This window comes from Lagopus muta, chromosome 15, assembly GCF_023343835.1.
Source record: "Lagopus muta isolate bLagMut1 chromosome 15, bLagMut1 primary, whole genome shotgun sequence".
In the NCBI taxonomy this organism is placed as follows: domain Eukaryota; kingdom Metazoa; phylum Chordata; class Aves; order Galliformes; family Phasianidae; genus Lagopus; species Lagopus muta.
The window spans coordinates 13042382-13068884 of NC_064447.1; the positions used below are offsets into that span (position 1 = coordinate 13042382).

Below are 26503 nucleotides of genomic sequence, written 5' to 3' on the forward strand. Positions count from 1 at the left end.
AGCTCAACAGTCATCTCAGGGAGACTTCTAAGGGTCTGTTGTCTCCAGCTGGGCCATCGATAACCAGCTGTGCTATACAGCTGGGATTCAGGCTGAGAAACTCCCCATAGAGGCTCTCAGTGGAGAGCCCCAGGTGGGTTGTTTGTAGAGGAGGCTCAAAACTAAGTCATTCTTTGAAATAGCTGTGAAAACTGCATCTCTGGTATTCAGAGGTGGGTCATGCTGAATGTGGGAGCAGTGCTCAGAGGTGTCTGAAGGGTTTGCATCGTACAGAGGGTACAAGAGCTCTTGGAAAGGATCATACGAACAAAAGACAAACAGCAGAACCCAGTGCCCTTTCCCTAAAGCTCAGGCAGACAGCTTTTCCCCCTGTAGCTAGACTTGCGTTCAAGCTTGAAGTGCCCACTACACCACCTCCATGTTGTCTGATCACTTGCAGGGCACAGCACAGACCAGGTGAGGCATGGGGTTCAGGGTGAAGCCGACGTCAGCAGTGAGATCCAGCTCTGCTGTGTTCACCCCTGGAGGGGGCTGGAAAACAAATTTGCGGAGCAAGCCTGCGAAGAAGAGGAACAGCTCCATTTTGGCCAGGCCTTCTCCAACACAAGCCCTTCGTCCTGAAAACAAGCAGGAGAGAAGTAAATGTTAAGCAGTGGAACTGTTGGTGATGGCATCTGAGACCTTCTAAACTGGACACGCAGTCTGTGCAGCTGAGGTAGGAAGCTTTTTCCTTTCTTTTCTCTGTATTCTGGGGAGGGGGGTACTGCTGACTTAGTGTCAAGTTGCCTGGAAGCCTACAGTTGTGTGAGATCATGCAGTGCCTGGGGGTAAATAAGCGTCTGCCAGATCTCCCAAGGAGCAGCAGGTTATAGCAGTGGTGGACAGGACCAATGTCCAGAAACCTCTTATCCTGCCTTATCAGTGTCCTTCACTTACATACTTCCCTGGGGTCAGTGGGCACGGTGCTGTTAGCCTAGCCCCGGGATGGGCACAAATTACCCCTCTCACCTACGGAGAATGGAATAAATGCCTCTCTCCTAGCAAAGTTCCCATCAGCATCCAGGAAGTGGGAAGGGTTGAACTGATGCGGGGTTTTCCAGTGCAGCTCGTCATTTAGAGCAGAGGTCAGCAGCGGTATAATCTCTGTACCCTGCAAGGGATCAAAGAAGCAGCTGTTTGGAGCAGAAGGAAGCTGGGATAGCTTTCTTTTTTTTTCCCATGTGAAGAAACAAATGAGACTGAGCCATGGCAAACAGAACCAGGATGCTTCCTGGCCCCACTGTGGCTTTGCCTGTTATCAGTAGTTGCTGCTCTGCTTTTGCACCATGAAAGAATTCTTGCAGATTCAGACAGATCTTTGGAGAAGTCTACTGAAGTATAGATTTCACTTTGGGCATAATAGAATCAAACCAATGTGACTTCATTAAAGTCTGGTTATTCTGGATTCAAGTGGCTGCAACATTCTACAATCACCACATGTTTTTAACAATTGTTCTGCATCCAAGACAAAGAATTACACGGTGGATTAAACCGAGCATCAAGGCATCTCTAGATATGTAGATATTTCTTATCAGCTTTAGATAACATGGTAATGAATTGGTGCAGTGTAAGCTGCTGGTCCCAGAGCTCACCTTAGGAATCACATAACCTTGGAAATTCACATCTGTAGGTGTTGATCGTGACACCCCCATCGGGACGATGTTGGCGAATCTTTGTACTTCGTGTATCACTGCGTCTGTGTAAGGCATCCTTTTCCGGTCCTCCAGCTTCGGCATCTCCCCCGGCTCAATCACCTGGTTCATTTCTTCCTGAATTTTTCCTTGTGGGGAGGAAAGGATTAAGAAGTTGATACTCCTCTCATCTTACAACTGAAGTAGCCTTCAGTTTGGCCATGATGAAGAAAAGGGAAAACTTTGGGGGGTGGTTGGGAAGAACAGGAGGGGGGTGGTAAGGCAGGGCATGGTGTGGTTCTTTCAGTTTTACTCTTGAGCCACGGGAGCTTGAATGGAGCACGACAGGACGTCCCATGCCTGGTTCTGACTGCACACCTTTGTTACCCCATGGCCTTCAATGGAAACCAGATCGGGAGCAGCTCCCGAGGAGATGGGAAACCTTTAGTGACATATGCTGATAGCCTGCAGGAGAACAACGATGGGAGACCTCCTGTCCTTTCAGGCTGCCTCTCGGCCTCTCCCACCAGGCTGGGCTGCTTTATTGCAATCCATCTGAATAAAACCCCTGTGTAAAGTCAGTGGTTGTTATCTCTCTCAGAGAACTCACAATAATTACCCTAAACAGTGCTGAATGAGTTCCACTCCCTTCCATAATCCGAGCCTTATGCATGCAACAGAATATCATACAAGAGGAATTCTCAGCCTTACTCTGAATTTCTGGGTATTTCATCATCAGAAGGAGACCCCAGCGCACGGTTGTAGAAGTAGTCTCAGTCCCAGCAGCAAAGAGATCCAGGGTTGAAAACAGCAGGCTTTCATTGTGGAACATACTGTGGGGTTTCTTTGACTCCTTCAAAGCAAACAGGCAACAGCTGTAAGTTCTGCAGCAAGTGATACCAGTAGTGACTACATTGCCACCATCTTTGTCTGCATCTTAGGTTTTTGTGATTAACATGCTGTGGGAAACAAAATATTTAGAAGGCAACAGAAGGTTTTAGTATTAGGACTTACACTGTATAGAATTTGTGTATATCGAGCCTCCAAATCCTGATACTGGGTCTGTAAGAACTCAGTTACTGCAGTGAGGTTTGCCACCGCATTATTCTTGCAGGGAGGTTGTGGATAGTCTTTTCCCTACATGTGTTGGGTGGCAGCTAATTGCAGCACAACCCCAACCAGAGTTCCAGCAGAGTGATGGAGTGATGGGATGATACAGCACTGCTCATCATGAGGATGAGCTTCAACATGTTCTGCTCAGTGCAGTTCTGTTTTTACTCACCCTCCATCCCTGACAGATGATCAGTCCTAATAATGAGCCAGAGCCAAGAGAATCCCAGACTTAGCTTTGAAGTACCTGTTGTTGCTTCATCATGAAGGCATCAACGAAGCCTGTTAAGTTGTTCTCATTAAATTCTTCTTTGTGCTCCTTGAAGAGTTTCTGGAGGAAAGCACTCAGCTCCCTGATATTTTGTAGCACGGTCTTGGAAGCTCCAAAGAGAAATCCAAGGGATGGGTAGAAGTTATACAACTGTGGAGCAACAGAAGCCTGTTGGTGTTTTGAACATATACAGGTATCACAAATGTGAGCTGCCCTGAGCTCAGCATTGCAGTGTGTCATACAGGCATGGTGTTTGCAGCAAGTCTGGTTTTGCCTCCAGCCCTCCATGAGAAGTGGACACTTCTGCAAGGAGACCCCCAAAACAGTTTCAGTTCTGGAGGCACACTTGAGGGGGCATTTTAGTGCCAGTCTCTGGTGTGAGAGACGCATTGTGCTTCTCCTCTTGAAGGGGAGTGAATTAGTTCCTTTGGTGAAGGCTGTTTTTCTTTCTCTTACTGATAAGCAGCAGAGGAGCCCAGGGGCCGGGGAATCTATGTGCTGTAGATACAGAGCTGCAGTGTGTTCAGTACAGGCTGCTGGTGGTGTTCTTGTTCTCCCCTCGAGAAGCAAGGTGTGGGAAGCCACGAGGACAAACACCATCAATCAGATGTGCTCCTAAAAGCTAAGACTTAAAATCAAGCCCTTACCAGCACCATCGGAGAGCCCAGCAGCTTGGTATTCTCATTTAACAGCTTCAGCAAAGTGAGAAATGCTGGATCATCATATTCAAACCTCTCTCCAAACAGTATGGAGCAGATGACATTGGATACAGCATTGTTGAGGATCATCTTCGTGTCAAATGGTTTCCCTGTAGTTCAGGCAATGCAAACAAATGGTGATGGGATGATGCCCATTTTGCCCTGTGATGCAGGGGTGTGCTGCTGGGGAAGGGAGCAGCTGGCTGGCCTTAGATATTATCAGGGAATGCTGTGCAAAATGCCACATTCAAGGCATGGGAAAAGGACAGAGATTTGGTCAGGTTTTTGTGGAAATGTGGTCCCAAGCTCCTTCAGAAAAAGCTCATTTACCACCCAAAATGCACAGTAGGGAATCTGGTTTCAATGTCTTTAGGCCTCCATTTAATAACCTACCAACGCTGCATATAATAGTAACCTACCTATGCTGAACTTTAACCATCAGATACCATTGGTCAGTGTTAAACTTTTGTGAATCTTTATTGTTCTGCTGGACACGTTTTCTGTCTCTGGATGAAATTCTTGACACTTACCTTGATAAGATTCAAAATATTTAATTAGAGAATTCAGTTCCTCGAGGATTCGGACCTCAATCGTTCTCCTTCCCATTCCGAAATCTCTCAGTGTGGACAAGGTGAATCTTCTCATAGTTTTCCATAACTCTCCATGGCTGAATGCTATGCCTAAAATGAAAGTGTCAAATCCTTATGCTACCTGTGGTTAGTAAATGTAAGGCCTTGTTACAGAGCTACTCTGCACGATTGTACAGACAAAAGGCAGGCATAAGAAGATGATGTTCTCTGCTGTCTCTTCAGATCAGCTACAAAAACCAGTGACAAAAAAGCTGTTTACCATTTCCTCGTGTCATTTTCCTAAATATGGGTATTTCTGCTCTCTCTCCGAATTCTTCAGCATGATTTAAGAGGGCATCCTTGATGGTTTCATAGCCAGCCAGCACCACAGCTTTCCTGGGTCCGAAATGCACGGTGAAGACATTGCCATATAGCTTGGAGAGCTGTCACAGTGAATAAATACATTCATTCTAAACCAGAGCTGGATCCAAACACTGCCTCCCTCGCTAGCTTCCAGCCCACTGCAACCCTCCCACCCTACTCCAGGTCTCCAGGTGCTGCTGTACTGTAACTGCTGAGCAACGGCTATCACTGCCAGCATCTCTCCTTGCACCCTGTTTGCACAACAAGGTGTCTGCTATCGCTGCTCCTATCAGATGAGCAGTCAATAAAAAAAGCACTGCATTCCTGTGGTGCTCTGCAGCAACAGGCCAGCATAGCAATACTACTGTGTGGAGGCTGTTTGCAAATGCTGTAGCAGGCGGCTGTTTATTTTAATACCACTGACCTGAGGCAAGCGGGTGTGCGCACCACTTTGGGGCTGAAGCCACAAGCACTACAAAAACAAAGCTAGACAATAACTCTTTCAGGATAGCACTTGTCCCTGATTATTGCAAGGTGGGTAGTGTTGCAGTCATAGCAAAGTTATTTGCTGGCCACCAGAAACTTCAGTCTAACCAGGAAGCATTCTCTTGTAGATAATGTCACAGGAGCACTGGGCTTTTATAGGAAATTAAATGTGAATCATCTGTCACAGAGAAGAGTGGCTTTGACAATCAAATCACTCACTTGGTATTTTAGCTTTAGTTTAAACACTGCGAGCCGTCCGCTCCAAATGTCTCCTTGTTTCTGACGTGCCTGAATTACCATTTGCTATGCATTAGATGCATACCGAAAATTGAATTTCAGATTAGAAGCAGCTCCTGTTATTACACCAGACAAATTAAATTTGTTTTCATCAAATGACCATTTGACAGCTTGGGAGATAACATGAGCGCTGGTTCATGCCTCCCTAGCAGCGAACAGGCATGCAGCAGGTTTGGGGCAGGGCATCACAGCCACCTCCTGGCCTGCCTTTGGTTATTTCTTCTCATTAGGACTTCTTGGTGTCAGCCCTGGTTTTACTCAGCAGCGCAGGGATTGGATGCAGCACATCTGACAGCCTAAAGCTGGATGGCAGCTTAGGGGAAGTGAATCTGGTGCCTTCAAGAGACATCTGTATCATGGGATCCCCCAGGACTGCCAGAAAGAGGTGACTTTTCCTATGGGCATACCTGTGGTACAGCCATGGAAACTGCTCTGCACAAGCCTGAGGGATTCATAAGTCAAGGCTGATGGACACTGTGTGAGTGCTGTAGGAAAGCTGCATTTTGAGGCCAAGGAAGTCCAACTGGACAATCTTCCACCACTAACTGCAGAATTTGAGCACCTGCAAGGTCCTCTCACTGTGTCTGCCCAGGTGAGCTTAGCAGGACTGGATCTCCCCATTGTCAGCACACAATTCTGTCTCCATTTCCCTAGCTGCATTCCTTGCTTTGGGAATTGCACACTTTCCCCCTACCTGCTTGCTCCCAGCCTACCTCTGTCAGCGACTGGAATGGCTTTTTCAGGTCCACCACATTCAAGTTTCCAATCAGAGGAAGAGGCTGTGGCCCGGGAGGCAAATTGTAAACTCTCTTCTTCCAGCTGGTGGTGAAGTAAAGGAGAACGGCCAGCCCTGCTGCCAGATAGAGCAGCAAGCTGATGGCCACGCACTGCAGCAAGCTTGTTATGGCCATGGCTGGATCAGAAACCAGAATGTGGGTATGAGCACCCTGGGGCTTCCTTTATAGCCCTTCTGTCATCACCTGAGCACACTTTGTGGGAAAGTGGCTTTGCACAGAAAAAAGGGCTCTCAGGTCTTGTTTACTTCCATTTGGACCACGTGTACATTTTTACCTGCCAAAAAAGCAACCTATTTTATTCGGAAAATTGGATTAACTTAATCTGAAGCTCCTATTTCATCTACAGGAACAGAGAGCAAGGTGTTTGTTTTCCAGTGTTATGTGCATGTTGTGGTCCATGTGATTTCTGGTGCAGAAGGAAGGGCTGTGCTGGGTTCTCCCATGGCTGTCCTGGTGCAGGGACTTGGCTAGAGCACTGCACAGCCAATGAGAGAATCAGAACATAGGAGGGAAAGCCCTTGGTAATGGCTGGGGGGCAGCTGGCAGGGAAGTCCCTGGAGAACAGAAAGCGAACCAAGTAGATGGGATAGAGCTGACATGATGTGCTGACTTCAGGCTTGCAGAAAGGTGTTGGTCCCTTTAGTTGGTAAAGCTCTGCTCCTCTGGCATGACAACAAAATCACTTCCTTGGGCAACCCAGTGTTTTCATGGCAGACGTTGTTACTGACCTGCAAGTCCTCTGCTGACCATCCCAACAGGCCCTGAAATCACTGCAGTCACTATTCTGCAGCCTACTGGTCAGAGGCAGCGTGCTTTGTCTAGTTTGGTGATGTCGTGGTTCCTGCCTTTTCAAGAGCAGGTATGTGCAGTCCTCTGGGAAAGACCATCCCCTCCAGACTTCTGCCTAGGGTGGGAAAGAGACCCTGCATGACTGTAGGCGCATCGGAGCAGGGCTGGGCAGCAGGCTGGGCAGAGGAGAGAGGCTGCCTGGAGCTTCTGCAGAGCGGGCGCCAACCAGGAGGAGCGTGAAGCCCTGAGCACTGAGTCATCCACCATGCCAGGGCATGGTCCTGCAAGAGCCAGCGTGTCTGGGGGGGTGACAGCTCACCAAAGAGCCACCCGCACCCTTTGTGTCCTTGGGGGATGTCGGCGAAGCAGGAAGGATCATGAATGAGAGACCATGGCTGTAATTGGTGGCCCGAGGGCAAGAAGCCAATGTGTAGCTCCATCACATATTCTCAGGTGGGGATATTTTGCTCCCCACTTGCATATTCTGTCTGATTACCAGGCTGTGCTGCTGTTCCACCCTTTAGAAATCTTTAGTTTTAATAATAATACTTTTTGCTAGAATCCTCTAAGGCTCCTGGGCACAGGGTCTACTGATAGAAAAATGATTATTTATTAATAATAATAAAAGTACATTAGCTGGAGGCAAGAGGAATCAATAAACTCTGATTAGATTGACATGAAAAAAGGTGCCTGCATGTCTGCCTGTTCTCCATGGCTGGTTATCTGGGTGAAGGGAAGCTTTTTCACGAGGTGATTTACCCTGCAGGGGCAATGTTGGCAGTGCAAGGGAAGGTAGGAGGACAACAGAGAGTTGTGTCCTCAGGATCTGCTGCACAAGTGAGAAGATCTCGCTCTGTGTCCTCCTCCACTGGAGCAGAGGTGGCTAATGCTATAGAAAGGGGAGCCTTCTCAGGGGCTTTCAAACTGCTTCAAACACAGTTTGTGCCTGGTGATAAGGGAGCGTGAAATCTTTTCTCAAGCTGATGGACTTGCAGCCCGCTGGAGCCATGCCTGAAAAGATGAATGTGCTCTCCGCAGGAGATGATCATGGAGTTTTAAAATACCACTAATGCTGTTTCCTCACCTCCATCTCTTCCTCACAAACCTTGGCTTCCACTATGCACTCCTCAGCGCTGCCAACCAATTTGTTGGCTTATAGGGCTGGGGAGTAAATTCTGTTCTCTTCCCACAGGTGTCTTTGTCTTTCTATCAGCACAAGCCAGAACCAGTACCACCTTCAGGTAAGCAGGATTTGTGGGCATAGCTCAGGGAAGTAATCAGTTCCTCCTAGGAAAGGACCCTGTACGTTAAACAGCCTCACTCATCTGACTTGTGTGTGTTCATCTGGAATCAATCTGGATACAATCTTCTAATGAGACGTGGGGTAATAATGCTATGGTAACAGTTGGATAATGCAGAGAAAGAGCTATTATAAAGCCATAACTCAGTCAGTGAGTTCAGATAACATAATAAACCACAAGACTGAACACCAAGGGCTTGTATGCCTTGCAAGTCTCTGCAACACATTTACAACCACATGAGATGCCTATCAGCCATGCATTGTTATCAGGGATATATAAACCCTTTTAAACATTAACATTTTTATGGACTGAGATGTGTTAAAACTCAGGTAGCTCCTTGCCAAGGGATTTTGCTCACCTTGACAAATGCCAATGCAAAAAGAAATCAAAAGCCTCAGACTTTGACCTCCTTTCTTTTTTTTTTCAATAACTATTGCAGTGTTTTATTGGATTCCACCTGCTTCTCCCCATCCTGCAAAACAGTATTTCTGTGGGATCACTGCAGGATACCGCTCAGTGTTTGCTACGGGCATTTTGGTACAGATAACTTGTACTGGATTTCTATTCATTTGCCTGTCAAATCAGTCGGTTACACACCTACTTTGGAAAGGAAAACCCCTGAAAATACACTTTTAAAAATCATTTTATTACAAATTTCCAAAGACTGAAGGATTGTGATGAATTATATGTGATGGGTCTGGCCACTGGAGGAAAGCATTTAAAACCAACCTCTGCTTGGGCTTAACGCACTGTCTCTGTGCAGAGCCTAAGGTGACGCTGTTCCCCACACTTTATGTCCTTATCTCTTTTAGTAACAAACTGTTCTCTGAAACGTTGCTCCTTTTAAAAGCATTGCCCTCAAACTGATGTTCCTCCAGGAGCTTCACTCTGTCACAAACTTGGTGCTGGTGATGCTCTTTACAATAAGCACCCCTACAAAAGTACCTGCAGTCGGAGCCCTTGTGTCCACAGTCAACAAGCCGAGGCAGCCTGACCTAAGAAGTTAATGCTGAGGAGTCCAGGTTGTGACAGATTTATTTTCTAAACAGGACTGGAGAATTCCAACACCTCACTTAGCACCAAGGCTCTTTTTGTCCCAGGTCTGCAGCTTCAATCTTCTCAACACAGCACAGCAGAAGTAGTATTAATCCAGGAGCAGTTTGGGACGTAGTGGATAGGGGGATTAGTGGGGAGGTATCTAGAGCCAGTGTTCCAGCATCTCAGTTTTGGGGTTCCTGTCTTGGAGCAGATAGAGATGTGGGTTTAGATATACCAGAATTGAAACTAGCAACATAATAAATTTGCTTTGGCTTTCACCACCACGCTTCTATTTCTGCTGTGTTCCCTTCTACCCTGGTGAGGCTTTGACTCAGTCATTACAGAAAATGATCTATCATTCTGTACACCTTTGCAGAGTGCATAGCATATTAAGGCCCTGACCTTACTGGCATGAAACTATGATTTCCCCCCAAGTGCAAAACAATAACGTTTCATTAATCATCCATAACAGAAATCCCCGTTCCCCAGACTACTGGCAATAATCTACATTTTTACTTGTCTAGGAACTTGAATTAAAGGGGAGAAAAATGGTTTACAACAGCCCGTGGCAGTGATGTAGCAAGAGCCTTTATGTAAGAGCTGGCGGAGAGCTGACGGTGTGAGGGTGAGGCGAGCAGCGAGCTGCTGGAAGGATGTTTCTCTGAGGTGTGTTCTGTGCCGGAGCTGGGAACAGCAGTCTCAAGGGCACAAATTCCAGCGCCTGAATGTGCTTGGTCTTGTTCAACTGATTCATTTCTTACAGCTATACCAAGCTGAGCTGCAAAATCGCCTCCTGCTTTACTCAAAGGCTTTCGCAGCTTGTCGATAAATTATTTTCCAATTAACTACGTGCTAGCTTGGAGCTGGAGGCTCTCAGAAGATGCAGCAAGGGGAGGGAGAGAAAAGAGTCACAGTCTTTGCAATGCTCCCATCAAAGAAAAGAGGTTCTGGTTCCTGCTCTGACATGGTCCGTCTTGGTGGTGCTTCCCAGAGCAGTGTGGGGTGAGTAAAACCCGTCTGCAGGTGCATCTGTGCAGCTGACAGATAAGCACCAACAGTGCTGAAGGTTTTCCCTGTGATTTGACAACGTTGTAAAAGAGCAAACTTTTGCTTTAGTACATAATTAATGACTAACAGCTCTGATTCAAGCTGTTAAATCAAGTTAAACTTGAAAGTTCAAGACTTTCCCCACTTCAGGGAATCACCCTTTCTGAGCCTCCTAACCCGTGGAAGGGGCTCCAGGGTAGAATCACTGCAACTCACTGGATCTCTACAAATGACCCGATCTCTCCTGTACAAGTGGCAGCTTTTTCCCAGATCCCCCTACACCATGAAAGTCTCTCACTTCTTTTAAAGATTACATGTGAAAAGCATTTGATTCTTTGTTGGTGACACTGCTTTGCGGCTCTGTTTTTACTGAATTCTTTTCATTGGCTTAATCTGCAAATTAGATTTTTTTTCTCTTAACAAGTATTATCTAATGGAGCTTTTATTTAATCTCCTTGGGAAAAACACATACTAAACTGCTAAAGCACTTGTATGAGATTCTAAGACAAACCTTACCTTTAAAGGAAACTCTAGAAGATACGACTGGCATTTGCAGTACAGCATTAAGTAAGCATAACCACACACCTGCTGTGTACCTGGCCTGAATTCAGGTAACTACAAAAACTAAGATTCCACAGGAAGACACTGAGCTAATTGACAGGCAATTAAAGCATTTGAATACAATACAGCCAGGTGATGGATCCTTTGCACAGGATTGTCTCTGTTTGGGAATAATCCCAATCTCTGCACATCTTTTCCTTTGATTTTTCCTTTCACCACACAAGGAATTGGGGTGAACCATTGCGTGGGAGCAGAGGAGCACGGCTGAAATCAGGAGCCTCAGCCTGAGCTGCTCCTCTGCTGCTCAGCTCCCCGAGTTAGTTGTGTGAGATGATGAAAACGGAGTCTCCTTTTTGCTGTTAACTGTCATAATGAAGTCAAGTGGAAAAGTGCTACTTACCCTATAATAAAAAAAACATCTATTGTCCGTAGCCCTGAAAACACGATAATAAATAAAACCTCATCTTTCAGGCTGTGTAAACCAGTCGCTTATGTAATAGAACATGGTGTAATTTTCCACTTACAATCTCAAATACTGTAATAAGAAAGCAATCAAAGCACAAACAAGAAAGCCCTTTAAGTGGTGCTGCAGGTAATATTTCCGTAATGGCCATCCCAGCAATTGCAACTGTTTTCTTTTTTTTCCTCCCACTTCACATCATTTCTACTTATCTCAATCATTTAATTAAAAGAAAATCAACTTAAAACTGGTGAAAGACCGCCTTAACCCGATTGCAGCAGCAGGCAGAGGAAAAAAAGAAGGCAGCAGCAGCACAACCCATGGGCAACACTGGGGTGCGATAAACCAACACCATCCCTCATTCTCCTGTCGGGATGAGACGTGAGGTTCTGTGCGGGGCCTGCTGTGCTGTGCACACATGGGCAACACAGCGTTTTCCTTGGCCTCGTGTGAGCCCCCCTGGTGTTGGGTGAGCATCCCTGGTCCTTTACTAACAAACACTGTATTTGCAGACAGATGCTGGGTGCCACCAGGTGCCCTCAGCCAGGCCTGGCTCAGAACAGCAGCATAGAGCTGCTTTCCCTGCAAACACATCTGGCACTGATCTCGTAGTTTTGCTCTTTTCCCCTCTGTTTACAAACAAACGAATGCATTTTAAGAGGAGAAACCATCTTTCCCACTGCTGATGTAAGGCAGCTTGCGGTGACCAGCTCCCCTGGCCCTCAGGTAGCCGAATTAGGAAATAACAACGCGATTGTGAGAACAACGTGCTTTATTTCCCTGAGGGGGCTTCGGCCCGACCTTCCCGCCTGGGCGGGGCCAGCATGGCGGGGTGTCCGTGGTGGGGTGTGCGTGCGGCCTGCGGCAGTGACGTCACGCTCGCCCCCGCCATGTTGCCGTGGCGACGCTCTGCACCCCGCGCGGATGCGTCCCGGGTCACCATAGCGACGCTGAAGCCGTTTCCATAGCGACGCGGCCCCGCCTCCTCAATGAGGCGACGATCACGTGTCCCGCTCTACGCGCACGGCACTCTCGCGAGAGCGGCGGGGCCCGGCGCTGCAGCCATGTCTACCGCTATGAACTTCAGCGCCAAGAGCTTCAAACCGCGGCCGCCGGACAAGGGCGCTTTCCCGCTAGATCACTTCGGTGCGGTAACGCGGCTCGCCGCCCGGGCCCCGCTCCCCCTCGGCGCCGCGCGGGCCCCAGCCCGAGCCCGGCGGTAGCGCGACCCCCGCCGTGTGTTGCAGGAGAGTGCAGCGCCTTCAAGGAGCGCTTCATGCAGTGCCTTCGCGACAGCGGCTTCGAGAGCGGCGCGTGCCGGGAGCGCGCCATGGCCTACCTGCAGTGCCGCATGGACAGGCAGGTGGCGGCCGGGGGCGCGCGGGGCTGCGGGCACGCGCAGCGCGTGCTCTGACGCGGTTGTGCCTTCCGCGTGCAGTAGCGCGCGGCCCGAGGGGCTGTATGGGGAGGGCGGGAGGAAGGCTGTGGGGAGGAAGGCTGTCTCGATGCTGCTGACCCCATTGACGTTTCTGAGGCTTTGCCAGCCGCTCTGCGTGCCTCGGGTTTCTCTACAGCAAATAGGAGGAAGTGGGGCAGGAAACGCTGCTGTTCTGTCTGTTACGCGGTGTGTTCTGCAAAATTGTTGTTCCTGTTGTTTCCAACGTAGGCAGCTCATGGCTAACGAACCGCTGGAAAAGCTGGGATTTAAAGATCTGCTGGATGAGAAGTCGGAAGCGGAAGCTGGGAAAGAGTGACGAAGAAAGAGCTTTACCTCTCACTGCTTTACCTCACGTACGGGAGGAGTAACTCCTGTGTAGTACGTATTGGACCTGTATTGCAATAGGAAGTGCTTTGGGGAGGATGCTTTTCTTCCCAAATATTCTTTTTTAAAATCAGATTGTTAAGGCGAGCCAAAGTGCTGCCTTTGTTTACTTTCCTCCTCCAGCCTGCTCCTAAAGGTCACTGTAGCACTTCACGTGGCAGCAAACAGCGGTTGCCTGGAGTGTTCTCTGTTTCTGCAGGGGTAATAAACTCTTGCTTTAAAAAAACAACAGCACAACAACCCTCCACCTCAACTATAGGTTATTGCTATGTGGGCATTACTAATCTGCCTGCAGCAGGCACCTTTCGGGTGGAAATAAAGCTGTTGTGGTACTTGCAAATTTCTATTTAATTTCCTTTTTTTTGGGTGATCTCCTTCTTACCAGGATGCATTTCCAGCATCACCAGTAGGTTTTTATTTACCATGCCAACGTTTGACCTTTATTTCATCATTTAACCAATAGTCGTTCATTACAGTTGTCTTCATTTCTCCACTTAGTGCTGCCATGTTATTTTTCACATCCTTATGGTGAAATCAGAGGGAAGATGGCAATGGTATTTATTTGTCTTTGAAGTAAATGTGAATTATTTATATAAACATGTCTGGACTTTTCTTTTGAAAGCCTGTTGTTTGGGATGCACACACTTAGCTGGTTCTCCTACACTTCCTTCTTTATTTAGTGTCCTCTGTTTGGTACATCCAGCCATTCCTGTTTCTGTTTTCAGAGAGATCCAGGAAAGAGTAAAATAATACTCTCTGCTCTTCACGTTAGTGGGGGGGAAATGAGATTTAAATTGTGGTCCTGGTCTGATCTGAGCAGAACGCAGATAGTTCAGAGCAGATTTCTGTTTGAAAAGGGCATTCTGTTTGCTTTCTGCTGTGTCTTTTTAGTCTGCTTCATTCCACTGCTTAAATTCTGTCTTTTGATGAGATTATAAAAAAGAAAGCAGAGATTCTATTGCTGAAACAGACGTTAAAAGACTTCATGTTAAGCCGATGAACAAAAGCCTTCTTTTAGTGATGCTGAATAAAAAATTAAAGTAATTGCCAACATCTTCAGATGAAAGAAATCAAATTTCATGCTTCCCTGCTCCATGATTATTGTGAAGTGACACACCTAGGAGGGATTCAGAAAACCACCAGTAGTGGGGAATAATCGGAGGTTGTTACTTCTTTCTTAGGCTACTCTGCATGGGAATCTGAGCAAACAGTTGCTTTGTGTTTTTCTTGAGACAGTTGATACTGTAACTGTAGAGTAGAAGGGGTGATGTTCCAGAAGTCTCCAGTGAATGAATGTAGCCAGCAGAGCTGGAGTGACAGACAGTGCACTTAAAGTGCAGCTGAGGGAGGAGCCGCTGGGATTCTTAGAATGGCAGAGGCCCTGACTCTGGACCTGGTGCAGGAGGGACTGTGAGAGCAGAAGTAATTTCTAAGAACTGCACACTGTGCCAAAGGAAACAGTGCTGTGTGCTACCTGTCTGCCTGCAGTTCTACCGTGGCACCTTGGTGATGTGGCCAGCAGGACCCTGTGTGCTATGGGCTGACTGCTGCTGATCTGCCAAGTGGGTGCAGTGTGCTTCATCCTTCACACAGCAACTGCAGAAGTGGAATTGCCATCCCAACAGGGATGGGAACTCTGCACCTCTCACCAGCCTGTAGAAGATAACATCACCTGGATCCATAGTGCATCTCATCCTGCCTCCCAGCGCGGTGACTCAGCTTCACAGCACAGTTCTTTTCTTGCCAGGACAAGACCAAGGGCTGTGAGTGGATAGATGAAAACTCGGGAAATTGACAGCAGCATCTATTTCCTGGCTGTGAGGCATTAGCTGGAGAAGATAATATGTTCTGTGGAATTGTGAGGTGAGTTCAAAGTTGGTGAGGGCTATCAATTTTTTCAATTGAGATCTAATGTAACTGAGAAGTGGTGGAAAAATCATTAATCAGTGCTGAGCCCGGGGTCAAACAATCCTGACTTGCTCTGGTGACAAGTCATTGCAGCACCAGAGCCATGAGGGGGACGTTCTTGGAATTCAATTCATTCCTGCCAGCACACAGACCATTAATTAAAACCTTTCTCTAAAACTTGTTTATTTTAGCTTTGCTTGTGGGATCAAGTTTTGTGCTTCTTTACAATGACAGCAGTACATTAAGCCAAACAGGAGTCCTAAGTTTGTAGCTAATCTTTCCTGTACTGAGGAGGAAGCTCTCCAGAAGCTGACACCGGGTTGGGTAAGTTTATTCTGGAAGTGCTGAGCTGAGGCTCAGTGTGTGTGATACAAGAGGAGCAGTTTTGTCAGGGATGCTGATTTCTTTATGTAGTTGTTCAGAGTTGATGAGCTGCTCTGCTGTGTGTGGCTCCAGGAACGAGGTGAGTTCCACACAAGTGCTTTAATCTTCATGTGAGAAGCTGGTGAGTGTGCCTGTTTGCACTGGTGCTGCCTTTCAAAGGCTGCCATGAAGCACCACCTGCTGACAGTCCCTGGGACTTGGAGAAATGCAAACGGTTGCAAAATGATGTTCAGCATGGATTAATGTTGAAAGTGCCTGTTGAGATGTGATGGTACAGGTGTGGAAGGCATAGCCTAAAGCAGGAGGAAGTGCTGACTGTGTTGGAATGAAGATCTGTGTAAGCTGTTAAACAATAATAGAAAACAGTAAGTAAGGGGGCTGTGATAGTCTTTCCTAGAGGTTTTTTTTCCCAGCCAAACCTCTGTTATAAAATAACTGTAGGTGCTCTGCTGTGTGGGATCCTGTCCTGGGGAGTCCCCAGAGGGTTCCTGGTCAGCAGTGCTGTGTGTGCTGGCACTTAGGAAAGCTTTGCTCACACATAACCCCCTTTCTTTGTTCGGTTAGAATCAGTTCAGCCACAGAGTTTAACCTTGGTCACTGCAGTTATTTACAGAAAGAGAGCACTGCTGCAAGCCAACCCTCTTTATGTCTTCCTGGAAGACTTTGAGCTCTAGGTGTATCTCCAAACAATAGCAATGAGCCGCAGAACAAGGAAGAAAGAGTTTAATAAGCAATTTCAAGGCTCTTAGAGTTCTTTTTTTTTTTTTTTTTAAAAAAAAAAAAAAAAAAAAGGCACAAAAGCCTGTGCAAAGAGAGCCTCCTATGGTTGTGCTGGAAGGTGGGCCGTGGTCCCAAGTCTTGTACATAAGCAGAGTGAGCTTGTGCCTCTGTGGTAAGGAAGGGTTGTTCCCCTTGGAAGAGGGGTAGCAGGTGTAGCAGAGGGGCTGTGCAGTCAGTGCAGTTATGGACAGGCTGTGGGTGCAGCCAGCTGACCTTGCAGTTCTTGAATCCTCTCCCAGATTCTTCCTGGTTTGTTCTACCTGCTCAAACTGACTCAGATTAAGCAAACAAAACACTTGAGGAAGGTACCTGCAAGGGTTACTTTCCCTTTCCTGGGTGTTTCAATGGGAAAAGATTAATCAGACATCCAGTTTCCAGTTCTTTTTTTCTTTTAATGACTGCTTCTCTGAATAGCTGGTAATGCTGCATTTCCGTCAAGATGCAGCAGTTTTCTTGCTAGCAGATTTCAAGACAAAATGCTTTCCTTCTGGTGCCATATGGCTTGAAATGCAAAAGTGATCACTGCTAGAAATAAGATCTTCATAGAAAGTCACCTAGAAGTTCATGTGTGTGTGCAGAGGGCTTGAGAAACCTTGGTGCATCTCTTTTATTTCTTGGGACTGACAGTGACACAGGGAGAGGTTTTTTGACTTCTCATAGGGACTGATGCTCATGTTTTCTCCCTAGCATTGCACAGGCTGTTTCACCACTGATTGTTTATTCCCTGTATTCCAAGAGATCTTGGGACTTGCATCAGCAGGTACATCAATTTTGTATTTGCTGATTCCTGCTGGGCTTGGTTGCGGACAAGTGTGGCATTCATCACATAGCCCAGCAAAAGCCAGTTAGCTCTGCAGTTGTAGGGCTGAATCCAATCTGTGCTGTTCCAGCTCTGGTGGGATTGTAACTGAATGAACAATCTTTCCCAGCTTCCACACAGAGTAAGGCAGGTTCCACTGATGTGGAGGAGCACTGTGGTCCGTGTGCTGCATCCTGCTGGCTGATAATGAGCAGTGCCTTACACCACCCAGTGCTGCAGGTGCTCTTCTATTCAGCTCTGTTATGAATATTCTGTTCATAATATGAATTATGACAAACTGAAAGCAGCAGTAAAGTAGCCTCGCAAAAAGAAAGTGGGGTAGTGAAGTATCCAGAATGATTCAGGCTTCTAACTTGATGATTTTAAGAAGTAGGCAGTGGTGGCTGCTTTTGCAGCCAGTCCCTTTGGGCAACTGAGCTCTTTGACTATTTTAGTAACTTTCTAGGAGCTGACAGCTCCAATTTCTGCAGGATTTCTGGTGTCCTCAGTGCCAAGAAGCCCTGCTTCAGCAAGAAATTTTTAACGCGCCTGGTTTTAATCTGGCTTGTGAAGCTGCTAATGGAGGAGGGCATATGGGAAGGCAGTCACATGGAGGAAGTGCTCTGGAAAGCAGTCAGGCCCACTTTGGGGTTGTTCAATTTGCATTTCTCCGTTACCAAACTGTTCTGAGTTTCAGCAAGCTTAGGAGGCGCTGCATCTCTCCTCAGGACAAGGCAGGAGATCACAGCGCTGCAGAATCTGGGATGCTGGCACAGCCCTGAAGATGTGATGTGATGCTGTGGGCTGCAGGATGCTTCAGACCTTGCAAGTGCTCAGCCGAATCGAATGTCAAATCCTGACTTTGTTGGGAGGACCAGGATTTATGGAGACCTCACTAGCATCAATGCCCCTGCATGGATCATCTGCTCTCGTACAGCCTGTACTCAAATTCTTTTGCTTCTCTAGCAGAGGTGATAGAACTGCTGGATTGTGGGTGAGATCCTGCTCTCAAAAATCTGTTGAAGAGCCAGGATTTAATTCCCAGAAAGCAGTTCCGGCAGTAAGTGCATCTGGCTTCCTCGTATGGGGATACGGTCAGTGGGACCATCTGTGTGCAGGACAAAGACAACCACAGTCAGGTACCACACTGTTTTGTGATGCAGGGTGAGCAATTTCTGGTCAAAGAATCAAATGCTGAGCTCACAGACTGCTGAAAAAGAACCAGGTGGGTGAAAAATGAGAGCATGTTCAGGACATCTCATTGCACCCTTTCAAGGCTCACACCAGGAGACCTGCAGGTGTGGTAGTGCCAGCTAGAAGGGCTCGTTGAAGCAGAGAGATGTCTGGATTGATAGCTTTATTTTGGCTTATTTTAGCAAATAGTAAGGGGGAGGAGGGATGTTTATCACTGAAACTGATGCTGCCTAGTACTTTAGACACAGCTCTAATAGGTTGGACTGGCTGAGACTACATCACATTAGCAGCATTAATAACACAGAGTGGCTGGTAAGGCAAACCTGCTGTGGCAGCACTAAGCTGGTCCTCTGGTTCTTTGATTCAGGTTGGTGCCACTGCTCAGGGCTGCTTTGGTTATTAAAGCTCTTTCACAGAAGTCACCTGGGCAGCTGCTTCAACTCAGCACTGAAATGGCTGTTCTGTCACTCTCTCCCCTGCCGTTCCCCAACCTGGCTTGGGTTCATTTTATAGCCTGCCATAAAGTTGTTTATTTTTGCACCTGCTTTTCAGCCACAGGGGTCTCATGATGTTGTTTTCATGGCTTCTGGAGCAGGGCTGCTCTGTTGTTGCTAGAAATAATTGCTGTTAATTAATTCTTTGCTGATTTTTCTTTGGCAAAGCATACTGAAATAAACAAGTGAACAGCACGCTCTGTATCCTGATGCTGTGGGAGCTGTTACAGGGCGTGCAGTGACATCCAAACAATCACATCAGCAGCCAGAGGAAGGGTAGGACACAGTCCTTGACATCCTGTGGATAAAGTTGAGTTGGGGGAGGCTCAAACACCATTTTGAGCTGTTCAAAAGCTTCCTCCAGGCTGTTGTTTCTAATCATTTTCTAGAGAAAAAAACACAGCTTTGTTTCCACCTAATGCTTTATTCAAATCACAGCTGAGTAATCTTGTGATTGGTGGTTGTGATGTGGTTTCAAACACCTGAGCTGGACAGGCAGCTGAGAGCAGCAGCCCATTCCGGGTGCTGTAGCTGCACCCGGTTTCTCTTTCTCTGTGTGCCCATTTGAAATGGCTGGTCTTCTTTCTGAGGACCCTGGCTCTGCTGTGGGGAATTCCAGGCCAGAAGTGATGTGCTAAACTTCTGCTCCTTTCTTGCTGTCCAGCAGTCCTACCAACAGTTTCTCCATCTGAGGCACAGCAGCCTCCTCATCTGGTTCCTTCTGCACCCTGCAATGGGACATCATGCAGTGCAGTCTCCCACTTAAGTGTCTCCAAGCTGTTCTTGGAAGGATGAGGCATTTGAGCCAGGAAGAGATTAAGTTATTGGAACTGAGCAAAAGCAATTTCTATGATGAGTGTTTGCCCTGCAGTTTGCACGTCAAGCCTGTCCCTGATTCAGGTTGACCCGAAGGTGGCAATGTCTGAATAACTGTGCTGGCTTTTCTTGGAGAAGCTGGGCCCTGATGTACTGATCTCTTCACACACGTTTGCTTTCTCCATACAGGACTTCCTCAGATCTGAGTCTTCTAATTCCTGTGTATCAGGAATAATGCTAATCAGTGGTGTAACATGGGTGTAGGTGAATTATTGACTACATTGGTCTAATTTAGTCTTCTGTGAGAGTGTCGTTAGGCAGCACAGCTCCAGTCAGGTGCATGGCAGCTGCCATGGAGCCCATTCCCTCTGCTGTCCTATGAAATGGATCCACTACAACTGCAAAAGGAGTTTTGCAATGATTTTTTTTTTCTTGTGTTGAGATTTTCCTTTGTGCAGCAGACAGATGCAAACACCCAACACCCTCATGCTGCTCTTTAGGACATGTCTGGGCCCCCAGCCACCCAGCAGTGTGACAGAGCAGCTCCTGAGACCCCAGTGAGGATCTTGCCCCTTTCTATGTTGATTCCCAGACCAGCCTGTTTCTGCAGCGAGCCCGGGGGAAAGAAGAGTAGTCATGCTGAGGGAAGAAACAGCACAGACATGAGCAAGTGATGGGTGGGCTGAGAGCAGTGGTTGAGGTTACTTTCCTTTCTGTGACAGTGTGGTTGCAGGAAAGCTGCTCTGAGCTCCGGGGTGCAGCCATGAACAAAACTTGCAATTGGTGAGAATTGCAGCAGCCTGAAAAATGGTGTCTAGGTAAATCAGCAGAGAAATTTTGCTCTGCAACCCCTTCCTGTTCTCACTCTCCCTGTTTTTCTCCCATGAGTAGGAACTCACTGGGTTGGTGCACGTTGTTACCCACACAGCTGGTAAGCGATGGGAGGAACAGGCTGCTTTTTCACACTGGTTGCTCTGAGGTTTGCAGCAGAGTTGGCCACTGTGCAAATGTAGTGAAACTTTGAGTTGCAAATCACTCCCCAGCTCCCTTCAGGAGCTGTGTGACACCTTTTTATCATTGGGGGCTGCTGCAGGTATAGGCATTAGCTCTGCTATTTGGGCAGCCTTGCATCATTTTCCTTTGCGTTGTCATCTTCAACTCTGTCAACAGATCCCAACCAAGTATGGACAGAGTGCTTTTCTCCTGTCCTACAGAAGGAGAAAACCCTGCAGGAATCCATGCAGCAATTTGCTCAAAATCAGAGAAAATTGGTGCTGGTATCAGATTTTCATTTTGAAGGTTTGTAATTACCCTGGTCTGAGCTTCATGGCATTCCTTTCCCGGCATTGCCAGTCTTGATTTAATAACTCAATAACCCAATAAATAATATATATACACACACACATGTTTTAATACAGACAGCTGTAGAATTGGGTTTATTTGGAGGTTTTGCCTTTTTTGTTCCTTTTCTTTTTTTCATTTGAACAGGAAACCATACTGCAACTGAAATGAGTTGCTTTAGCATGGGAGCGGTCAGTGCTACGGCTTGTGCACACAAACCCTGAGCTGCAAGAGCTGCCTCTGCTGTAGTGCTGAGGAAGCAGAAGGGACCCAGGCTGCTGTATCTGCTGCTCCACAGGGTTGTGCTTGACTGCGGTTGCAGTGGCATGAATTATTGATATTTCTGTTAGGGTTTGCTGTTGGCACAGGAATTTTTAATGTTTTCCTGCGTTGCACTGTGGATGTGCTCCCAGGTCACTTAAGGGGCTGAGTTTAATACCTGTGTGTTTGGGTGACTGTGACATTGATACAGCCATTTCAGGGCTGGGGCTGCAAAATTCGTATATTGAATAGCAGTGCAGGCACAGCAAAAAAAAGCAGTCTCAGGGTGAAAGCTACAGAGGGGCAAGGAGAACACGTTTTGGGGAGAGCTGGGACGTTTTCAATGTGTCACCATGAAGATGATGAAGAGGTATGCAGGGATTTCTGAGCGTCCTTCTCCCTGCCCTCACACTCCAGCATTTCCAGGCTGCCCTGTGTGTAGCACCTTGGGAGATGGTATTGATATTGTCCGTTTCTAAGACAACAACCTTGTGATGTAGAAAAGACTGAGCTCAAAATGTGGGTGTTTATAAATGAGCTTGTTGTACACCTAAATATGTGTGTATCTAAGAATGTATCTGTACAAAATTATATCAGACAGTAAGAGCCACGCAGCTGTGGAGCGTCAGATGCCATCTGAATGAGGATGGCACATTGCTACAGCTGATCCCCAGAGGGTATGGCTGGAGGCTTCCTGAGAAGTAGGAGCAAATGCATTGAAGTCTCCTTGATGGGTCACATCCACAGGGAAAGCTCAGGTGAGGGGTTGCATCCTAAGAGGAGCAGTGTGATTTGGGTGAACCTGAGCTGCCACCAGCCCCTAGGATCCTCTAGGACCAGCAGTGAGCCTATGGAGATGCCCTTGTTGTGGACAGGCTGAGGCTGAGCTTTGCATTCTCAGTGAGCAGAAGATTACTGTCGGTTCTGGATGCTTTGGTCCTGTTCCAACTTCCCTGTATTCCCCCTCTGCCCATCCACCTGTGCTGTTTCCCGGTTGGATGCTGGGAGCAGGATTTGCAGCGTTGCATTTATGTCATGGGCAGGGTGGGAGCTGAGCGCTGCGATGGCTGCGGGTTGATCCTGGCTGGCTCCGTTCAGCACCTCCTCTGCCAGCCGCTCCCCTCTCATCGCTGACAACAGGCTCTGTTATATTTGATTTTATTACAAGATATAAATTTCTGTCTGCAGCCCTGGTTTCCAGCACGCAGAGAGGGATTGCCTAGCAACCAGGAGCACAAAAATTAAGAGAATCAATAAGACTTAATGGAAAGCTAAACAGAGACTTCACCCCCCCTTCCCCCAGCCGCTGCCCCCATCAGTTCCCAATGACTTGCAGCATCCTGGCTGTTGCATGAAGCATTCAGCAAGTGCCTGCGCTGGGAAAGCTGCAGGGAGGGGACACTGTTGGGGCTGAGATGCAGGTAATAAACTTGCCTTATGATTTGGGTTTAGAGCTCTGCTCCTGTAAGTGTTTACACCGAGGAGCAGTCCCACAAACTCGACCTGGCAAGGTTTGGGAGGACTGGGGCTATGATGCTGCGCTGGAGCCGGCTTAACTCTCCGGCATGGATTTAAGCCCCTGGTGGATGTTGGTGCTCTGCTCCAGGTTAGTGTGAGGGACTGAACAACCAAGGGCGCCTGCAGGCACACACCAGCTGGAGGCTGCGGCTGCAAGCCTCAACAAAAGGGCTCTGTTTGGGATTATGCCTTCGGTTAGCATGGGAACGAGTTTGCAGATGTCATCAGCCTACACGTGTACAAGCAGCAGCCCTCGGCGCAGTGCTGCACAGAGTCAGCAAGGAGCAGCCTGACGTCAGTTGGGAACAATCAGAAATTGACTCGGTTACAGTCGCTCGCCTGACAGCACAAATGCAAAGGTCATTCGGGAAAATGTATTTCAGACAAGGGGAGCATTGTAAACCTATCAGGCCATGATTTTGCTCCTACTTAAGGCTGCATGCAGTTTTCTTTGCACAAAACGCTCCCCGGAACCTGCGGCTCTGCTCACATCCGTGTAGGCTGGTGGGATCAAGGCAGTGCTGTGCTGTTGGAAGGCTTCCCAGAGCTGCATGGAGCTTCCAGGTGCTGCTGCCTCTGGCCCCACAGCAGCGCAGTGGGGCTCAAGGGAGCAGACAAGGCTGTGTGGACCACATGCGCTCAGAGCAGTGTCACTGATGCCTGCAGCCTGTGTTTGAGAGGAGGGATTCTGCAGGGGTGAGGACAGCAGCCTCAAAGCTGCAGATCTGAACCCCTCCTCTCAGAGGGTTTCCCACATCACCGCCCCGGGCTGTTACACGGCCTTTGCCCCTTGGCCACATGAGAGGCGAGGGCGGCTGCAGCCCTTGGCCCCAGCGACGCAGCCGCGATGCCCCGGGGACCCTCACGTAGCCGGTGCCAGCGGTGTGCCGCATCCCCAGCGCTCGGAGGGGCGATGAGCACCTGGAGGGGCAGGCCTGCCGGGGGGCACGGAGGGGAGAAGGCGGTGAAGAAGAGCTGGTGCGCAGAGAGAGGGGGTTAGGGAGTCCTCCAAAAGGCGTTACCGGGAAAGAGGTGGCCCCGGCCAGCGAGAGCACCCCAAGGGCAGAGCTCAGTGGGGGGCACCGGGGACTGCGGGGCTCCGGCGGAGAGCGGCCGCTGGAGGTCGCGGGCGAGCGGCACGGGGAGCTGCCGGCCCCCGGCCCCCGGGGCCCGGCGGAAGGCGGAACCGGCGCCGTGCCCGGCCGGGAGGGAGGGAGAGAAGGAGAGAGGCTGCGGGGCGAGGAGGCGGCCGCGGCAGAAACCGCCCCGGCGCTCCCCCTCCCGCCGTTCACCTTGCGCGGGGCGAGGGGCCGCATGGAGCAGCCCCGGCGCCGCCCAACGCGCCGCGCCCCGCGATGAAGCGCCGCTAACCGCGGCGGATCCGCCCGCAGCCCCCATGGCGAAGGAGAGGAGCAGGAAGGCGCTGGTCGAGCTGCTCCAGCGGCCGGGCAACGCGGCGTGCGCCGACTGCGCCGCGCCGGGTAAGCGCGGGCAAGGGCTGCGGCACCCGCTCCTCCCCGGACCCCGGTCCCTACCCCGAGCCCCCGCCGACACCGGGTGGGGGTCTCGGCTGCGTCGCGGTCGCCCGCGGTGCCGCTGCTGGACCGCGGTGCCATCGCGGCGGGTCTCCTCCGCCCCGCTGCGGCGCAGCGCCGTGCCGCCGTGCCATCGTGCCGCCGCCGCGTCCGTGCGGCAGGACAGGTGTCTGCGCTCCGACCTCCGCCCGGCGCTGCCGCTGCCGTGTGCGGGCACCGCGCGCCGCTTCAGCACGGGGCTGCGCCTCTGGGAGCCGGACTGCGGGGGGGGACGCGGCGCTGGGCTCGGCTCCTCGCCCCCTGGGGCCGCGTGCGCCGTGGGGGAGCGGAGCCCGGCCCCGGCTCTCGCTGGGCACCGCCTGCCTGATGCAGCAGGACTGCCCGGGGGGGGTCTTAGAAAATCGCATTGCCGCTGACCCCCTCCCCCATCCCGTTTTCTTTTTCCTTATTGCCGCATGGGTACACCGAAATGTGCGTGAGCTTACGTGGCTCTAAAGGAGGTGTAGGGATGTCCTTTTCAACCTCTGCCGCCCTGTAGGTTAAAAATAACCAAAAAAAGAAACAAAACCTACTTCAGCTGTATCTTTGCTTTTTAACCGTCTGGGTATTGATTTATTGGGGATTTCAACCAGTGGCTTTATGCCCCAGTCGACATCTCATGAAGCTGCAGCTCACGCAGCCCTGTGTCCCCAGTACCAGCTGGAGAGGACAAAGAACTTTCTGCTATTTGGAACTGCTGTGCAGCTCTGCTCCCACCCATCTGTGGGCTGTGGGGCTGCAGCTGCCCACCCCCAGCTGCCATGTGGGCACAGCAGTCGCTGCATCCCTACAGTCTCCCTTCCCGGAGGAGACACAGCGAGCCCACACTGTGCATTTCCATGGGGTGACACTTCCTTGCCCTGTGCGTAGTGCTAAACCCCTCTGCAAAATGGGGACTTCATCACATAGATAGAGACGGAGCTATAGGAGAGTAAAACAGCTCACACTGAGGGAAGATGGTTCTTGTTAAAGTCTTTAAATGGTTTTGTGAAACAACAAAGCCATTTTGCTTTCAGTGACGCTTGTGTGCAGAGATGTCGTAGTGAAACTCAGAGAGGATTGGGGCCAGTGTCTTTTGTTAGACAAGATGTGCTATATTAATACCATCCTGCCCTCTGTCACAGCATTACTTTCTTGGGACTGCATCGCTGTTCTTAACCCCAATTTTTTTAGCCATCGCTTTGCTTTGGTGTCTTTGGTAAAGGTGAGCTGGTTGCTGTGCTGGAAAGTGCTCGTCTGCTCAGGGTGGCAGTGGGGATCGGCTGCCCTGGGTTGTTCTGTGGGGGCTAAGATGCATAATTGGTATCTGTGAGTGACACTGAAAATATTCAGGCTGAATCCTGTTACTCGTCCTGGGCAGGGACAGCAGGCATCTTTCTGAGTCATCTTTCTGAGTCTGGTGATGTGGGACAGGAGCCTGGAGAGCCTCCAGACTGGTGTGCATACTTTATCCATTGAGAAATGGGATATGCAGAGAGATAAGGATGAGAGCTGGTGCCAGCCAGACAGGTAGGGACAGAAAAGTGATGAAGCAGAGAAGGTGAAGTGAGAATGGAAAGAGTGGAGAACGAACAAAAGATGGGAAATAGCACAGAGCTGTGTTCCCATGTGGTCATGCTGCTGATGTGGTGCAGGTGGGGTAAGCAGCAGCCAGGAGCCCTGATGGTTATGGTTGCTTCTCAGCTGAGCGTGTTCCTTTCCCTGAAATCCTGAGCTGGAGCCACGGTGAGAGAGTCACTCAGAGAAGGGCTGCAGATGACAGGGACTAGGATGGGTCTGAGGGATAGCAGGTGGAAATTCTGTGTCAGCCAGTTTACTCACGTGTTTGGAAACAAGCTGGAATTTCTTTTGTTCTTGGGAGTATTTCTTTCAGAAATTGACCCATCAATGGGAGCTTTTTTCTCCCTGCTGTTAAAAAACAGATTTTCTTTTGTTAATGTGGCTCACCTGGGTGCCAGAACAGCAGCCACAGCCCTGGGCTGATGGCTTGCCCCAGGTGTGACAGGCTCATGTAACTAAAGCTGGGTTCCTGGTGCAGATGAGCTTGCACTGCTGTGGCAAGGCTGTGACCATGCAAAAAATCAGCTCCAAAACAGACAGGTAGCATTGGCAGTGCCTGTTCTCTTGGTCTGCATAAGGAATTTTGTCCTCTGTG

At 49.0% G+C, this 26503-nt stretch overlaps 3 protein-coding genes across 3 annotated transcripts in view; 2 read left to right on the forward strand and 1 right to left on the reverse strand.

Annotated features, from left to right (window-relative positions):
- Positions 1 to 35: 35 nt before the first annotated feature.
- On the reverse strand, positions 36 to 8257 carry LOC125700601 (cytochrome P450 2K1-like). Its single transcript, XM_048961512.1, has 9 exons — positions 6178 to 8257; positions 4599 to 4761; positions 4280 to 4429; positions 3699 to 3859; positions 3028 to 3201; positions 2382 to 2523; positions 1632 to 1819; positions 1009 to 1150; positions 36 to 617 (listed from the first exon to the last, which is right to left on the reverse strand). Exons 1-9 carry the CDS (start codon positions 6373 to 6375, stop codon positions 430 to 432), a joined length of 1506 nt encoding a protein of 501 aa, XP_048817469.1. The 5' UTR covers positions 6376 to 8257; the 3' UTR covers positions 36 to 429.
- Positions 8258 to 12460: 4203 nt separating this feature from the next.
- Positions 12461 to 13906, forward strand: LOC125700599 (cytochrome c oxidase assembly protein COX19). The gene is made up of 3 exons (XM_048961509.1): positions 12461 to 12603; positions 12705 to 12820; positions 13128 to 13906. Exons 1-3 carry the CDS (start codon positions 12522 to 12524, stop codon positions 13209 to 13211), a joined length of 282 nt encoding a protein of 93 aa, XP_048817466.1. The 5' UTR covers positions 12461 to 12521; the 3' UTR covers positions 13212 to 13906.
- A 10045-nt stretch (positions 13907 to 23951) lies between these two features.
- ADAP1 (ArfGAP with dual PH domains 1) overlaps positions 23952 to 26503 on the forward strand; it is a 39781-nt gene continuing 37229 nt past the window's right edge. The window contains exon 1 of the mRNA XM_048961488.1: positions 23952 to 24255. Within this exon, the coding sequence (XP_048817445.1) occupies positions 24171 to 24255 (85 nt within the window). The 5' untranslated portion in view covers positions 23952 to 24170. The remainder of the gene's footprint in view (positions 24256 to 26503) is intronic.